The 18,530-nt window shown below is 37.0% G+C and overlaps 1 protein-coding gene across 1 annotated transcript in view; it reads left to right on the top strand.

Annotated features, from left to right (window-relative positions):
- The window catches only part of LOC106515524 (collagen alpha-1(XV) chain), a gene marked incomplete at its 3' end in the record, with an annotated part of 36,093 nt that extends 19,779 nt beyond the window's left edge, over positions 1 to 16,314 (top strand). The window contains 3 exon segments of the mRNA XM_014005363.1: positions 14,188 to 14,435; positions 14,525 to 14,695; positions 16,183 to 16,314. Coding sequence (XP_013860817.1) covers positions 14,188 to 14,435; positions 14,525 to 14,695; positions 16,183 to 16,314 — 551 coding nt within the window.
- Positions 16,315 to 18,530: the final 2,216 nt, after the last annotated feature.

Consider the following 18,530-nt stretch of genomic DNA (forward strand, 5'->3'; position numbering starts at 1 on the left):
TATAGAAACTGTTTGACTTCCTTACAGAAACATTTTGTTGGATTCTAACCCAGGTCTGTGTTTTCACACAATCATGACTTTACAGTTGACCGGCAATTATTTTTAGCCTCAGGGCATAGTCTTAAAATGTTCTTTCAACATTGTGTTATTCATATTTTAAAACATTTGCATCCTCCAGTTTTTCTCTGCTCATCAGTAAAGCAATAATAAATGTTTTTATCATCTGTATTATATTTCAGATGAAAAAATAGAGATTGGCATAAAGACTGTTTTGATTTAACCTAACTTTTTTGTCAAACTTTTTGGCCAGCAGCTATGGAAATACTGCAAAATGTGTCTGTCTTCAATTGACAATTTCACTTTTGAGAAGCTACACAAAAGATGTTCCGTGAGTGATTCAGACATGTTGAGAGGAAGGGGAATAAAAACAAGCTGGAGGCTGCTAACCCCAACTTTAACAAAATAACAGAGCTCGTATGTTACTGCAGCTGAYCGGGCCTGCCAGACCATTTCAGTTAGCAGCCAAGCTGCTGAGATATTAGCTTAAGTAAACACAAAATTAGCACAAAATTTACTCACATTCAGCTAAAATATGGTGTGACAGATCTTTTTTCTACTTTTATGTGCTTCCAACTATATTTAAACTACAGTAAATTTATGTCCAGGTGAAATCCCCCTATAGGTGCTTGTGGAGTTACCACAAAGAGGAGTTCAAACCAAAGCATTGCAATTCCACTTTATATAGACCCCAGCTGATCATTTAAATGTGAAAAAGAAGGATTTAAAAGCATGATATGTCTCCTATAATGGGCTTGACCTTATTTGGCTCGAGACGCTGATTGTTCTCAGTTGTTGGACACATCAGTTAAGTTAAGAGGGGTTATCTCTTCCCTACAGTAGACCAGAACAACATTTTATTAAAGAGAAGCTGCTGGTGTGTTTTGAGAGAAATTATAGTTAGTAAGTCAGTCAGTAAATAAGTAAATGAGAAAACTTTATTTGTATAGAACTTCTCACTGTCATGTAGCGACAAAGTGTTTCCCAGTAAAACAGAATAGCACATAACAGAGCATAAAAAACACACTAACAAACGATAAAGCATTAATAACAACATTATTAAAATAGCCAATATTGCTTCACTTACTGTTTACTTACCCAAGCATATTCTTTGCACCACTTTATTAAGTAAGTGCTGTTTTTAGGCATCGGGAATGAGGAAGGAATGTTATCTCAATTCTCTGTTTGTCTTGTACTTAAGAAAATTTGACAATAAAGCTGGACTGGCCTTGTCAAATCAAGACCTGCCATGTTTAACAAGACTCTGCGTAAAATGTGAGGCTTTAAAAGGAATTGAGTTTCTAGTTTTCTCTATACGAGCTGAATGGTGAGCATCACCTTCAGAATAACCTAAAAATATACCATTTAGTGCTTGTTTAAACCTAAAAATGTTCATACAACTTATTAGAAACTCAGTTGTTTGTTTCACATCATAACATCCTGCAAAACTTTAGAAAATCTCCCAATTATAGTTTTTTTACTTGTAAAAATCCCAGTTAGAAAAGAAGGATGTTTAGATAAATGCAGCTTGTAAATAAAAGATAAATGCAGCTTGCGAGCTTCTCATGCTATGCTTTTTATTTTCACATGCACCACTTGTACTTTAGACTTTGACAAATGTGCTTTTGCTTAAGCTATATATACTTCATAACAAACTCTCAGCTGGCTGCAGTAAACACACTTATGTGAAAAGGAAAAGATACGTTTACTTTTGATTTTGTACAGTAAATAAATGAAGACATGCAYATAAATGCTTCCCAAGTGGATCTTTTTAATTTCCTTCCCACAGTCCGCCCATTTTGTTAATTATTCTGCTCAATCGCCAAGTGATCTCAGGAGGTCTATGAAAATTAAAACAGCAATTACAGCTTAAGGAAGAAAAATGCAAGTCCCAGAATGAGAGAAACAAGGAAGGTGGGGTTCCATGCTAAATGGGGATTTATGGGGGCTTGGGTATTGGACACCATGTTTTTATGTGCAGAAGGGGATAAAAAATGACAGAGGTGGCAGAACAGAAAAAGAGCTCAGCTTTCAGATGACCTGTGAGCTGAAACTGCCTCTGAGTTTACTGACTTTGCAGTTTCCTCCTTGATCGAAGCAGATTGAGGGGGTTGTGTGAACCATATGTTGAATCAACAGCAGGAGCGAGGGTTTTGCAGGTGAGGTGGGAGGTGACCTAGCAGAGATTCTTAACCCATGGGCCGCGGTCTACAAAGAGCGCCACCTTGAGGGCCTCAAAAGAACAACAGTTTTTAACTTTGGGCCGTGGGACCGCATTGATTTTGAATAATGTGCAATACACTTTCTCACCACTAGTAGCAGTAGTACGCCACTCAGTTGTTTAACAACTTTTAATATGTAGAAGAAGAAACTTAGAAACCTGCAGAAAATGGAAACCTAATTTAAATGAAGAGTACAAGGCAAAAGTGAAAGTAACTCATCAAAAAATGCCAAAGTTTGTCACTAATATGAAGTGCAGCTTCTGTTTTTACCATGCAGTATTTTAAAAGTTCAAAACATTGCCAACAGTTGCAGATACAACTACAGTATATTTTAATTTACACATGAAATTAAATTTTGTTTATTTTAAAACATTTTGAATGTATTTAAAATAAAAATTTAACTTGTCAAAACACTGTTATTGTTACTGTTTGTTACTAATATGAAGAGCAGCTTCTGGTTGCAAAAGTTTAAAATGTTCTATTTTCATTTGTACTTTATCAAATTTATTTTTACAGGTTTATTTTATTTGAAACATTTACATTAAACATTTTTTATTTATTTATTTTATGCCCACAATTTTTTTTTGATTGCCTGTTTTTGTTATTGTTTATATTAAAGTATATATATTTTTGTGCTGATAAGGTGGTCTGTTGACTGACCTTTGTATTTGTTCAACTAATTGTTATGGGCAGGTTACAATATAAAATGTTTGTCATAATCATGTCTTGTGATTATTTGACAGGAGTTTTACTTTTAAACTGTGAGAGTATTTAATTTAGTTATGCTAGTTATGAWAGTTTAGTTATGATGTAAATACAATAAAAATTAAACCAAGATTTAGATTAGAATAATCATCATTTTGATCCATACATTGGTAATGTCTGACKGGTTCTCGTGCCACTTTATGTTCAAGAAATTGGGCACCGAGGTCAAAAAGGTTAAGAATCCCTGACCTAGAGGGAGTGGACAGAGGTTCTAGGATCTTTTCAACTGCTCTCTCTATGAGCTGAGGTGTCCTTCAGCAGGAGGCTTTAGCAGGCTCCATACCACACTGGAGGACAGAGGAATTGCCTCAGTGCGCACCCTTTATTGGTCCTTGTGTTTATAGTGAAGGATGTCAAACAATACCTCAAAAGATAACATGAAACTGTTTGGGCCACTAGTTACCTACAGTGGTAAGTATCCACCGAATAAAAATTTTTCYCATTGGAAATCAGCTCTTCGTAACTCGGGTCACCCAGGTCATTCTGATCTGGGTCATCCATGGTCAAGCCTCCTTAAACACCAACAGACCACCATCATATTTAAATGTAGCCCCATTTAAGTCAATGAATGGACTGAACAGTGAATATGTTGGCCAAAAGCCTGGTCTTCAAGCTGTAGTGAACAACTCACAATACACAGCCAAACAGATGGTATCACTCAATACTCCCCTCTTTGTGTAAAAACACTTCAGATAGGCTCGTGAGTATCTTCTATGTGATGAATAAAAACATGCTAGAACTTTGAGTGACTATAAAGACTGGGCAGACTTTAATGGAAAAAAAAGGGATTTCTTTATTGCTTGATGAGCTGCCACACATGAAAACATCACAAATTATACGGCAAACTTTTATGGATTAAATTGGTTGCTGTTTTAACCCTTTTTTAAACTTTATTTTAGCTCACGATTTCCTCCATTTTGTTTTGTTTGCATACTGTTTTTACCTTTTCTTATTTTTATTATTTACTTMGTTGTTTTTTCCTCCTTAATGTTCAGTGGTCATGATGGATTTAAACAGAGAAGTTTAGAACCATGTGCTGGACAGATCATTCTGCTCATTGGATAGCAAACAAATCACTGCAACAAACTTAAAAAAAAACCTTGTTTATATTTTTTCAGCTAGTCAACTATTTTTCTGACACTTTGGTTAGAGTACAGTTTCTACAGCTGGTTAAACACGGCTCGGTGTAAAACCAAAACAAAACACTGTTTACACAACCCCGGGATGCCGAACCTTGCAGAGAGCCACTTTCAACATCAGAGATTAACTCCTAGCCAGTGATGTGTTTCCAGATTCAAACAATTAAAAGGTTTGTATTAAGATTAGAACTGGAAAAAATAATGATAAAGGATTTAAGCTGCATTATCTAGAGGGAAAAAGTTGGGTTATATGGAGTGTGTTTTGGCTTGTTTGATATTTATTTTTAGCATGCTACTCTCACAGGAAGGACTACTAGGAGTAAAAAGTTGGGTCAAGCTTTGTTGTGTTTGACCTTTTGGTGTACAGCTTTTTTTATTCCTTCAAAACACAATGTGAGYATGGAGTAAAAGATAGTGAATGAAAATAGTGTATAGGATTTAAAATATAATTTTCATAATTTGTACACTGAACCAAGAGACAGAAAATGTGGAGAAGTCCAACTATTAGACAGATTTTTATGAAATCCATAGGGAGTATTAACTGGATGTACATACATCTACAAATGAATGATTTTTAGAGTCAACTTGACTGAAGATTGTCACCACAGCTAATCAAGGATAATTAGCTGTGGTGGCCATCTTGTGCTTCCATAATAATGAAGCAGTAAGCAAAAAGTGAAAGGAATGCCCAAGATTATTGATTAAAATTTGACATGCGAGGCAGTATGCATTATAGTTTATGCCAAATAAAAAAAAATAATGTGCTTTTAGTTATTTTTGACCTTTTTTTAAATTAACACAACGTATTCCTCAGAGCTGCACACAAGAGTGCATGGAAAACACCTTCACCTCCTAAGACCCAAACTCTTGCATTGCACGCATTTTTGTCCACTTCTGTGGCACCAGGTCCTAGGAGGTTAAAAAAAGAAATATTCTGCTCTAGAAAGGTAATATTGTGTTATTGCTCATATGACCAGTTTAGTGTCCCTTTGACACAATTTTTTGAAGATGCATGAAAATGGTGATAGTGTGTGTTTGGGTGTGTGTAATTAAACAAGTTAAGAACTGAAAACAACTAACCTGATTGACTGAACTATGTTGCCTTTAGCACTCTTTAGCTTTTGACCTGCCAACTCGCACAGAAAAAAAAAAGGACAGACATCAGTGAATCCCCTATCTCTTGGCTTTTCTAGACACAGACTAGGAATAAGAATTTCTTATCATAGCTTTGCAGATCATTAGATTTCCTCCTTTGCCTCACAAGGTGGCAATTACTAATTTTAGTTAAATAGTTTAAGTGTAAAAGGACAAATGAGACTTAATTTGAAAAACTTAGTTTAAGAAAATTGCATTAAATTAATATGACTTCTAAATATTTCTTGAGCCTTCCCCTCATGTTGCTACACTTAAAATGTTTTCATTAGGAAGTGTTTTTAAGCTTCAGTCTTTCATAGTCTGTTGGTGTCAAACTGGAGACATTTAACCCTCCATAAATCTATGTGAGTGCTGCTAGTAAACACCAGTCTAGAATTATCCAATAAGCAAAGAGCTTCTACTGTTTTACAGTGTGTGAATAGAATCAAATGCATACTGAATATCTAATACAACTTGGACCATGTATACTGCCTTAAGATGTTGTGTTCATTGTCTATAAACTGTTTAGAGTGGCACAGAACTGAAAAAAAAAACAAGCATTTTTCAGGAACAAAAGTCTTCCAAAACCATATTTGAATCAAAAGTTTGCCTTCCAGTGAGACATTTTTTATACTGTGGAGATTATTCCATATTAAGTGGAAAGTAATGTGTCAGGCCAGGAAGAAGCCAATTGGTCTCACTCAGAAGCAGCAAACTTAGCTCCTCGAATGAATGTTGGATGAAAAACAAGAATGTCCCTCCATGTAATACTCAGCCCCTTTTACCCCCATGTCAGTTCTCGCTTTACCTGACACACATAAAGCCCCCGTTGTGCCCCGGTGTGCAGGGAACTGTTGAAGGGCATGCTTTTTAAGGCTGCATTAAGCATAATCTTTCAATATCAGTTCACTCACTGTTGTAATTTTAGTCGGTTATGGTTTGGTACTTTGGTGATGGGTTTAGCAAAGAAATGATTTCATCTCACCTCACCGAAAGTTTAAAAGAATTCAATGCATTGCATCTCTCTGTGCTGGTGCAGTTTGCCAACATCTAAATAAAGTACTATGCTTACATTAGAGAAAATCACTCATATTTATGGGAAAAATGTCCAACACATGGTTCTTTTAAACCAGCACTGTTAACAGCATGTCTTTATAGTCAAATATGTATTGTCTCCTGACAACAGGTTTGCATCTCTGAGGAACAAAGTGAGAAAGTTTAGCATTTGAGTGCACTGCCAGAGGACAAGTATGCCAGGAAAAGTATTTATTTTTTCCAGTGGTGTGAGTCAGACATTACTGCTAAAATGTTACCAAAATGTTTAAAATCTAGTTTTAGAGCAGGATACCAAACTTTCTGATTCTAGAACGTCAGCAGTGTTTCATATCCAGAGATTTAGAGGTTAAACAACATGACTGAACATGGCTCCCCTACTTTGCAGCTATGCTGACGTCAAGAGTTTGACAGATGAACCTTCTCTGTGGGGTGGAGAGAATGTGCAGCGAGCGCCCTGTAATCCAGATGGACCCTTAACAATTTATCAATGGGAACGTATTGTGTAAAATCAATATATTTGAGCTTTATAACATGTTATAACGTTACCCCCTCATCAAAAATATGCACAGAGTCTTGCTTTGACTCATTCATGCATGTTTAAGAAATCCTGTAGTGTCCTGAAGCAGCCAGGCAGGGGAGCGAAAACAGCTGGTCGGCCATAGAACCGCCTTTTAGGAGTGGCTCCTCCTCTGGGCTGTGTCTCCAGAGCACGCAYCCCCCACGACTATTATTGTTAATACAAAGTATGCTACGACGCTCCAGGTTGTAAACGGCATGAAGATGTTGTGATGACGTGCAGAAATGAGAGTGACAGAAGCGGTAGGAGGGTCTTAAAGAGACAGAGGCCAATTTTAAGGTGTTTAGAAACGGCTGTGATGCTAAGTCATTTATTTTTGATTTATACATATAAACAGCATTTTCATAACAACTGAATGTGACAGTTACTTTATTATGGTATAGAATTGAATTGTACGCATGAAAAACATATATAATATAATATGYATATAATATAATTATAAAAATCAAAATGCAGTCTGCTCATTTATTACAGTCAGGTATTCGTAGAATGTTCCTTTATCTGCTAAAATGAGCTGTTTCTGTGTCAGTCTCTGTTGTCATTCATTTGCACATGATCTTGTCCTATGATAGTCCTATGTTATTCTCTTACATGGTCTGTGCTTTTTGATGTTCTTTTGTCAACTTTTTATATGTTGCCCATGTTGTGCTCTTCTGTTCCTGTATTTGCAGCCACTTGGCCAGGTTATCATTGTAAATGAGAATGTGTTCTCAAATGACTAAGCTGGTTGAATAATGTCAAATAAAAAAGTAAAGAAATAAATAAAAATAATTAAATAAAACATAGAGCTGCTGTGAGAAAAATTTTTTTGAGACGGTCATATTTATAACATGCAGCAAAGGCAACAGAAACCCGCTGTGTTCTGATGCAAAAAGTCTGTCAGTTGCTCAGATCTGCTGAATATGATGAGCATGTTTGCACCAGCATTTAATTGACACTCTTAATGGTTATAACACTGACATGGAGCAGATTAAAGAAGCTGATAAAACAGAGGATWATGATTCCTTTGATTCCCCAACTCTTTTTTTTTTTTACTTGGCATTAGTTTCTTACCGCTTTTTTAACCCCACCATTTCAATAAATTGAGAAAGAAGGGTATAAAAGTTGTTATTAACAATGAGGTCACTAAATTGGCACAATCAGTTGTGCAAAGTACGTATTACAGCAAAACAGAATCATAACTGAGGCTCACAAGCTTTACAATAATAAATCCCATCTCCTCACATCTGGGAGTTTTGTTTGGTCTTTGCAGCATTGTGTTTGGCATCAGTTAGGATGAGATAGTATGCAACACTTCATTATTCTGAGGCGGGTTATTGAGCTTGTGTCAGTGTTAAATGGATTTCAAGGCAGCATTTGAGAAATTATAATAAAAAAAAATACAATTTTGTACTTTTGCAGAATCATTGTTCAAAAAATTAACATTTTTTTACTGAAAGAATGTATTGAAACTGTAAGAATAAGATTTTATTTGATATCTTAGCTGATGCATATCTGTTTGATATTTGATTTCTAAAAACTCAAACCATTTTCCAGTCTTCTCTAATCTTGTGATTTGGCTGTAGTAACCTAAATACATCCTGGTTTTCTGTATTTTTGGCCGCAACCCCTAATCCTTCATTCTCTGTCCAACTGATTTCCTCTCTGTGGAATCCTCTAAGGTTTGGCTTCTATGGAATTTCCCTGAAAATGTCAAATATTTTTGGGATTTGTTTTCTTTTACTAGAGGGAACTAATTGCATTGCCTTTTATTAATGTTATTTTCAAACATTGAGAATTAATTGCTCATGACAATAATATTGGACTGCTGGCATAATGCTGAAGAAGCCTTTTTGTTGTTTAGAGCTGTGACCAAAGCTATGAAAGAGGGTTAAATGAGGACATTTGCCTCTGTTATTTTAGTCTGRTTTTGTAGAAGTGCTGTCAAGTGGGAAAATAAGCCCACTGATTCAGTATCAACTAATGGCACAATATAWTGAAAATATACTCTTGTGAAAGCCACCACACATTCAAATTATTGTTCACCCTCCCATGTCCCATCATTTATTTTTTTTATTTTGTGTAACTGCAAGTCATGTGCTGATTATGCTTGGCTTTGTCCTATTTTTTGTTTTATTTTTATTTTTAGTTGTTTTTTTTTTTTTTTGGTTTTTTTTGGATGGACTTCCAGTACTTTGGTGACTTCCTAAAATGTGGACCGAGTTTTCAAAAGCCAGTACACCAAGTTCACACAAAAACAAACAATGGTTCTGAAGAAGAAAAAAAAGGGATTTCTTTTCTTTGACTCTATTTATGGTAGTCCAGATTCTGAACAGTAGGAGACATATTCCCATATAAATCCTAATCTTGACAGTCTTTCTCTCCATGTGTGGCTCATATGGTTGACTTGCACCACGAAGGTGCTTGCAACACCATGTAATCTACTTCCCCGCTGGGATCAATAAATGGAGTTCATATCAACCGCAGGCTGTCTGTTTTGGATAAAAGCATCTCAGAAAAGCTGTGTTAAATTTTGCAGAATTGGTAGCTTGCTGACATTCAGGATTTTTGAATGTATTTTTTTTCTACTTCTGGGTATGCAGGCGTATTATTTTGACTGTGTCTGATGAGTGTTGTATGCTTCTTTTTTTAGCCAACATACAGGATTGTTATATGTGCACATGTTGCATGTTTTTTATTTATTTATTTAAATTTTGTTTTGTTTTGTTTTTATTTGCTTTTTCATAAACATAATGGTTACACATTTTTGAATATCTTAGCCATTATAAATCTTAATCAGGAAAACCAATGTGTACACTTGACATTCTCTATTTCCTTTAGCATGATTAAAATAAATGTATGTGAAATATTTATACAAGAGAACCRTGGTTTTGTTTTTGTCAGTACTCTGAACAGGATCACTTCATCTCTGACACTGTTGCTGTACTTTACTTAGGAACGATGCAGATTTGGCACTGAAGCTCAGTGCAAACAGAGCACCTCTGTGCTAAATGGGGTCTCACACATGCAAAGGTACATTACCAGATTAAATACACAAGCTGTGTGGTCTTAGCGATTTACCTCGAGCTGTCTGCGTCTCATGACACATTACGGCCAGTGTTGCTACTCTTCTGTCAAACAGTGAGCCTTTTTAAATGGCAGGATGTCAGATCTGTCTTTAAGTGAAGGAAAGAAATGAGATCTCTTTAAAAAAAGATCCTATCTTTTAATGGAAAATCCTGTTTCGTTTTAGTCCTATATTGCAAAATTGAGAGTGCTTCTATTTGCAAACTGCCATTAAGGGTCTCTCAACTACTACAACATTAGAGTTTAACACAATAGTTGAACAATAATTTGAATGTGGTGCATTCACAGCAATGTTAAGCTTTTCAGATCACTAAATGCTTCCATGAATATGACATCATTTTGTTCTGGGTTACTTTTACAGGATTAAATTATTTTGTTAACACATAATTGCACAATGATGGGATGAGTAGCACATACTTTTTCCTCATTATTACAGACTAACAATGGTAGCCTGGACTACCACACCCATTGTCACCACWGTTTTATGTATGGTATTTTTATTTTCATGTCCAGATAGCACACAATTTGAATCATTGCTATCCATCCTTGAAAAAATTATTTTGTTGACGTTATCCTCATTTGAGTTCTGCACAGCTGACTTTTGCTAAATTGTTTAATGCATTCTGACAGCTGGTCAAACATGCTCGTTTTTCCCAAGAAAAAGGAGTTTACCGTACAAGAGGTTGTGCAAATCTCCAGTGACTAAAAAGCATAATCACAYGGCAACATCTTGTTCTTCATTTCCTCACTTTCAACTTAAATTGAATCCACGGGTCATTTGAGCTGCATTCAAGCGCAGGTGGTGCACAAAGCTTGGCCAGAGTTGATTGCTTTGAGAGAACACGCCCTGACCTAAATAAGTTTCTCATAGCCGTTGCTGTGGGTCACTTTGCTGCTCTGCTTTCATGATGTCTGATGGGATTAAGAGATCCATATAACAACAAGAAGGCCGGGCTCTTTCAGCATAATCAGCTGGCTGCTCACAGCGATGTCGTTAAGATGATGCATGAAAAGCTGCTCTCCAAAAACCTTCACGACATCCATGCTGCACGATGAGAACTCAGAGGGAACACAATGGATTGTTTTATGTGTTTCCAAGGTGATTGGTCCAGCTGTTAGGCCTCTGAACCAGTGGAGCAACATCTGCAGTGAAGTCAGAGACAAGAGTCAGAGCTAAGCGACAGTCTGCGCTGTGGGAATTCTGGCAGACACACTTTGGCAAGACTGAAGCAGTGAATAGCACTGCAGAGCTTCGGAGCAACGATCATGTCCAGAAAGAAAGAGCTGCCAGCGAGTCACTCACCAGTTTCTGATTCCAGGGTTTAGTGTTTGGAACCAGAAATGGGTCAAAGAGTACTTGGGAAATGGGTCCCACATTGCTGTAGCTTGCATGGGCTTCACTGCACACTAATCAGGGCGGCTGWGGCTCTGCAGAGCATCGTCTTCCAATGCAATAGTTGGAAGTTTGATTCCAGTCTCATGTTAAAGTATCCCTGGGCAAGATACTGAGCTTCTCATWTCCTGCAATGTGTACCATCTGTGTATAAATATGATCTAAATTATAATATYCTATAGAGTAATTTATTCGTATTAGGTGTGAGCGTGGATAAATGAGTTAAGAGGTTTGAGTTGCCTGGTTGGCTAGAAAGTTTGTATAAGTATGGCCCATTTACTGCTTAATCAGCTTCATAATTACCGTCTAATAAATGGAACAAAACCAGGATCCACCAACATTTTTCATGTTGTTAAATTAAGCTCAAAATATTAGTAGTTTCACCAGATTTTAGGTTTGTTTGTGTGTCATTTATAAGAAAAAAGGATTCCAATATGTGTTACAAATGCAGCTTTTGTATCATTTTTGCATATTTAACCGGAATAAATGCAATGCCATGCAGTCAAACWGGACCACTCCGCAGCAGAAGAGGTTACACAGCTGAATTACCCAGTTTGACTTGCAAATCATTGTTAGTTTTACATCAGCCTGCAGGGGTTTCCATCCAATTAAAGTGTAAGCAGTAAAAAAAGAAGTGTGCCTCCCCAGCAGTTACTAACCATACTGACCRCACACTTTATGCTGTGCTCTGTGGCAAAGTTTATATCTTTTCCACTTTTTTTCATCTCCTTGTCACTCCTTCACACACAGACAAACACACGCCGTGTGGTGAGTGTAATTTGCAGAAGCTGCCACTGTTCAGCGTGTGTGTGTGTGTGTGTGTGTGTGTGTGTGTGTTTTAGACTAACTTAATGCCTTCCAGCTGCCCAGACTTTATAACCTGCTCCCCACGCACACTGAAAGAACAAGCCATTGTTCCAGGGGTCTTCCCATTAAGGAGAACCAGGTGTGGAGGAAACTCAGTTGTTGTGGTAGGTGAGCATCAGCAGTGTGCTAACGGCCCCTGGACAAACACCGTGGCATGACTGGGAATTTGTGTGTGGAAGACTGACTGACTGATGAAAAAACAATGTAAATGTGGGCTGAGCTGTGATCAGGAGTTTAGAAAATATAATAACAGGTTTGATGGATAGAAGACCCTTTTTTTTCTTGGTCAGGCTCTTGGCAAACCTTTCAGGGTGTTTCTGAAAACTCCAAAAGAGTTAAATCCTGAACGCTAACACGAGGAAGGTTTACATGTGCCACATCCTATTATTTTACAGTAAATGGCAATCAGTAGTAATTTTTAAAGCAACATTTATGACCTTTAGATTTGTAGTTTGAAAAACTGTGAAAAATAAAAAATAATAATAAATAAAAATATATACTATTTTGTACAGCAGTTCTAAACCCCAGCAGTGGCAAAGTCCACGGATTAAACTTATTTAAGCAACCACTTTTTTCTGGTTTTAACTGATTTGTTTATTTTCTGCAATACTGTGATTGATCAGTCAGTTGATTTCTTCTCACGTCGTCTAAAGAGTGTGTTTGCTGACAGGAATCACCATTTGGATATTGTCACATGAATAGTTTCCCATCTGAAAAAAATCTCAGACTAAAGTTTTTAACAAAATGGCAAAAACTGTATTTAGATCCTTGTTTGTATGGTTCATACTCTACTTTAATCATTTGTCCTAAACAAAGTTCATTCAAACTTTTGAGCTTTGCATCCACAGACTTGTACTGACTACTGCTTTAATAAATACTCCTTCATAAAAGATATACTGATAATGACTGTTATAATGTTTATATATAAGAACTAAATTAGCAGAAACATGATTTCAAAGGCTGTAATTTGCCCCCCCCCCCTCTCCACTATGCTCTGAACTTCCTGCTTCAAGTCAGCAACTTGGTTGTAACTCCGCCTCCTAGCTTTACTGAAATAAACTATTTTCTCCAATTTCGCCTATAAAAGGAACATGCACACTTTTATCTGTATATATAAAACATTTTGAGTTGTATTGACTTACGTTTGTCATTTTCCACATTGTGTTTTGGCTTGATCCTTGTGTTGAAGTTTCCTCATTGACTGACACACCATCATTGAGAGGTCTGAGCCAGGGCACTATAGGGGAATTGAACTCTAGAGGGGTGTGTATATGTATATAATTTGTAAAATATTAGTGGCTTAGCTTTAGCTCCTGCCAATTTTATGTTTCTTTAGCTTTTTATCATTAGCAGAAGTAAGGAATGTGTGTAGTGGTTTGGATTAAAGATGGGATCGATGGCTATTTGAAGGGATCTGCATTTTGTGGAGCCATTTGTCTCAAAAAGCTGTTTGATTTTTGAACGAATTACGTTATCATGCAGGGAAATACATCATCAATTAAAAAAAATGTTAAAATGTCTACACTGACCTGCATCTTTAAGGGCTTTATCTTTTTGATWGTAATTTTCAGTTATGCATACTTTCCATGAAATGAAATAAAAAAATGTATAAAATTAAAACTTTGACTGACGTGAATAACGTAACCGTGTCTGACAGTCAGTAAAAGTAAAACTAACCAGCGAGTTTCCCTTTTGCCCTTTCTATTGTTTCCAGATGGCAGCAGTCAGGCTTCTTGCTGCTTTTTGCTTAAAGACTCCATTTATTTTTTTCTGTATAAGAATGTCAGGAGGCCACTGATGACCTCGTATAGGCTTTAATGGAGAAATGTGCTTTCTTTTCCACTCCACCAACACATTTTCAGCTTCCCATGTTTGTTTTTTTTTTCTTTCATTTTCTTTTTTCCCCCCCAGGTCTCGGTTCTCAAAGTGACTTGGACCTGACAGAGTTGATTGGCGTTCCCCTCCCGCCCTCCATCTCCTTTGTTACCGGTTTTGAGGGCTACCCTGCCTACAGCTTTGGTCCATATGCAAACGTGGGMCGCCTCACAAAGTCGTTCATCCCTGACCCATTTTATCACGACTTTGCCATCACTGTCACAGCCAAACCCACCACCCGACGTGGCGGCGTACTTTTCGCTATCACAGATGCCTATCAGAAAGTGAGATTTCTCACCTTTTTTAAATGTTCTTGTTTCCAATAAAAGAAAGAAAAAATATGCATATTTAACTCTTTGCCTGTATTTTTTAGATTGTGCAGCTTGGTGTAGCTTTATCTGAAGTGGAGGATGGTGCCCAGAGCATAATATTGTACTACACTGATCCAGAAACAAGAGATGGAACGCAGGAAGCAGCTTCATTTAAAATGGGAGACTTGACAGGAAGATGGGCAAGGTTTACACTCACTGTACAAGGTGCTGAGGTGAGTAAAATAGGGCCATTTACCAGCAATTGATAAACAGCAGTCAGGGTACACCCAGGACATGTTGTCACCACCTATATACGGTATATATATATATATATATATATATATATATATAAACTCCACACAGAAGGGCTCCAGCATTACTTCAAACCCAGGATCTGTTTTCTGCAAAGTAACAGTGTTAACCAACTGCATCAATGTGCAGCTTCACATCACTTAGAAATGTATTTCCATACATCACAAGAGTCTGTTTAAACTGACTCCTCCCAGCTGCATGAATGGGAACAACGTCTGCAGCGTTTTTGGATGCACTCCTGGAYTGACATGAATACATCAGTTAAAGAGATCAAAATATGCTCTTTGGTCTCTGTTRTAAGGACAGCAGTTAATAACTTTTGTCATCGTAAGCAGTGCCAAATATGCTTCTATTTTTCTGGAATCACTGATGAGGACATAAAAAGATGTTTTTGGTGTACGGAAGCTTGAGATCAGGATAAAGAGCTTGCCAATCAGGAGTCAAGGACTTGGTGTACAAACACATACTGTAAATACCCTTTTACACTTATTTTGTTTTCTTTTTTTACTATTTCACTCTATTATAAAAGACATATGGTCATGTCAATGCACATGTCTATTTGTGTTTGTTTTGGCCTCTTAACAAAAAAAACAAAAAAAAAAAACATAAGACCCAGTCAACATTTTTTTAAATGAAATTCTCAGTGTTTGGTCATACATCTTCAACTAACCATTGGAGTGAAGCTGATGGCAATAATTCAGTCCATTGTTCAGTAAGCTGAAAATTGATGTGGTAGTAGCTGAGAATCAGCTATGAACTCATGCACCCCTCCCCCCATGCCCCCCCCACACACACACACACAGCTCCACCAAACCAGGTAAACATACCTGAAAAATGTGGATGTGTGTGATTTCATTGCAAACCATAGCTTCATAATGATCTATTTCTTTGCAAAGAGTAGCTTAATAGTGAYGTATATGTATGRGAGGATGACTGGGAGATATATTACCAAGMTGAAACATCWTGTAAGAGCCTCTGTACTCGCTCCACTTCATCAGAAAAAGTACCTTCCAGGTCCATCGTAGGATCATTTGAGTAAGGTTCAATTGTGTTTGAGTTGCCATTTTTCAAAACCAATATTATATAATGGTGCTTCTTTTTTTACAACAACACACAATGCTGCCACGAAAGATGGTAAATGACATGAAGCACTGTTGTGAAAACGTGCTGAAGTGGGAGTGTCAGAAATGGTAGGGAATTATTAAACAAACAGAGGCCAATTTCAAGGTGTTTATATAAACTATGATGCAAAGTCAATTTTATTTTTGAGATTTATATTAATCAGCTCAGTTTGTGAAGATTTTGCCCACAATAACCTTGTGCATATAACTGTAAAACATTTCATTTGTAGCAAGCGTTCTGTTTATCTTATACTATTCAAGCATATGTGCATGTCCCCTCCTTGTAGATCCGTCTCTACATGGACTGTGAAGAATACCACAAAGTGGCCTTCACCAGGAGTGCCCATCCCTTGACGTTCGATGCCAGCTCGGGGATCTTTGTTGGGAATGCAGGCGGTACGGGCCTCACCAGATTTGTGGTAAGTACTTTACGTTTTTTTTTTTTTTTTTTTTTTGCGTAAATGCCATCCAACCCTCACTTCAGTTCACTTCAAAATGTTCCTGCTCTGCCTGTATGACAGCTGTGAGGCTGGTTAGCTTATTCCTCATTCCTAATATCAGTGGGTTTGGATCAATGAGTTCACAATGGCAACCAAATTTGGAGCTGGCTGCAGAGACCAAAGTGATGTTTGAGCTCCTTTACATCTGAGAGGAGAACACAGTCATCTTTGTTGGCAGCTTTATGACAACCACAGTGAATGAAAGACCACATGTTTGAGTGCTGTCTCATCCTACGAGAGCTCATAAATGACAAGCTGTTTGTGATTTACAGGTCTGAAATATGGCTGAGCCTCTCTCGTCTCTGAACGGTGCACACTGAGTGCGACTGGAGAATTGAAAAGTAGACTTGCTCAGTGATAAAAATGCACAAAAATCAGGCTCCAGCCCTTCAAGGGTGTTGTTAGACATGGCCATGAGTTTATGGAGGTGAGGGTGACTGAGACGAGCCGGAGAGTCAATGTTGTTTTCTGCACTCCGTATACTTGTAAAAGAAAACAGCAGCAATAAAAGATTCAGCACTTTTTTAAAACAATTATCAATGGTTGTCTGTTTGTAATGTCCGTGAAAGACTTGTTTTTCTCTGCGTAATTGGAGATATGAAAGGAAAATAGTGTGTCCAGGAAATCAATCCACCATGACCCAGATTGTCATCATAGTATTAACAGTGAAATACGGCACTTTCCCCATTCATTTTTAACAGTCTACTTATGGACTTACACTTCTTTTGAGGAAAAAATATTTTGATATTTAATCAGTTTTCATCAAATATCAACAATATCACATTATATTTGTTAAAAACTGAAGTTCAAATTAAAAATATTCATACTATCTAGTTTCATTTTATACATTGTCATTTTTCTATAGCAATTTTGCAATTTCAGGGATAATTTACTCTTATTTTTTAATTGTTTAATGGTTTTCAGGGTTTTTAAAGGGGACATCATACAAAATTAGTTTTATAGCCATTGAAAACATTTTGTTGTGTACTTGGAGTCTTTAGGAGTGCAGAAGAGTTGAATTTAGTCTCTCCTGATGATGCATAGATATCTTTATATATTTTTTGGGTCATATTTTTCAACCCATTCAGTTTTCTCTTTTCATTTTATGAGAATTGTGAAGAATTTGTGACGGAATTGCCAAATAAGGTCTGGACTTACCCACWACAACTTTTTCTCATGTTTTTATCTTCATTCTCCTCTWGCTCTGGGTCAGACTCTCTCCAACATGTAAGGCTGGATGAACTAAATAAAAAGTTTCTGCTCTGCTATATAGTCGTAAAGCCCTCTTTAACACTAGAGTGGACCGGTCTGGAAGTTGKAGGGGGTCGGGGTGTGAAGCATCTCATTTGGATTTAAAGATACATCCTCAAAATGACTTGATCTGATACACTTCAGAATGTGGTGAATGAGGGGCTTGTGGAATTACAATAAGGACAAATTCCACTATATATACACTCCAGATGAATGATTTAAATGTGAAAGAGAAGGATTTAAAAGCATGATATGTCTCCTTTACATATTTTAACAGGTTGAACCCATTTGTTTTGAATAAACTCAGCCAGTAAACTGCTCTTCCCAGCTTTAATCTGCTCAGTAAAAGAACATAGAGTTGATTTCACGTGGACATCTATGTTGGAGTAGTTCAATAATCAATTAGTTTTGCTTAAAAACCCAGAAACTTTTACACGTTTGCATCTGGTGTTTACACCTTGGAGTTATAGGAGCTGTAAAACATGTATTTCAACCTGGAGAGACTCACACAAAGACAGACTGCAATTAAGAAGTAAATTTATTGACGTGAATTCGAGTTTGGCGCTCAGACCCCGGCAGAGGATGCAAGCACTGTGAGATGATGTAGGCTCCGATGAGCTGCTTGAGATTTGGGGTAGGCCTCACCTGCAGGATGGAGCAGGTGAGACCAGTTAGTTTTCCAGAGTTGAATTTTCATCTAAAACTCCATTTGGAAAATTCACCAACTTTGTGTTTGAATCCAGGCTTTTTCTTATAAGAAAATATTTCTCAAAAAAAGTGAACTTTTTTTCTGAGAATGAGAGAGAGTATGTTGTGTTCCTAAACCATGGTAAACTGAATGAGTAGTTTTATTTTTATGAATGCTTTAAAGCAGGGGTCTTCAG

This window comes from Austrofundulus limnaeus, unplaced genomic scaffold (assembly GCF_001266775.1).
Source record: "Austrofundulus limnaeus strain Quisiro unplaced genomic scaffold, Austrofundulus_limnaeus-1.0 Scaffold30, whole genome shotgun sequence".
In the NCBI taxonomy this organism is placed as follows: Eukaryota; Metazoa; Chordata; class Actinopteri; order Cyprinodontiformes; family Rivulidae; genus Austrofundulus; species Austrofundulus limnaeus.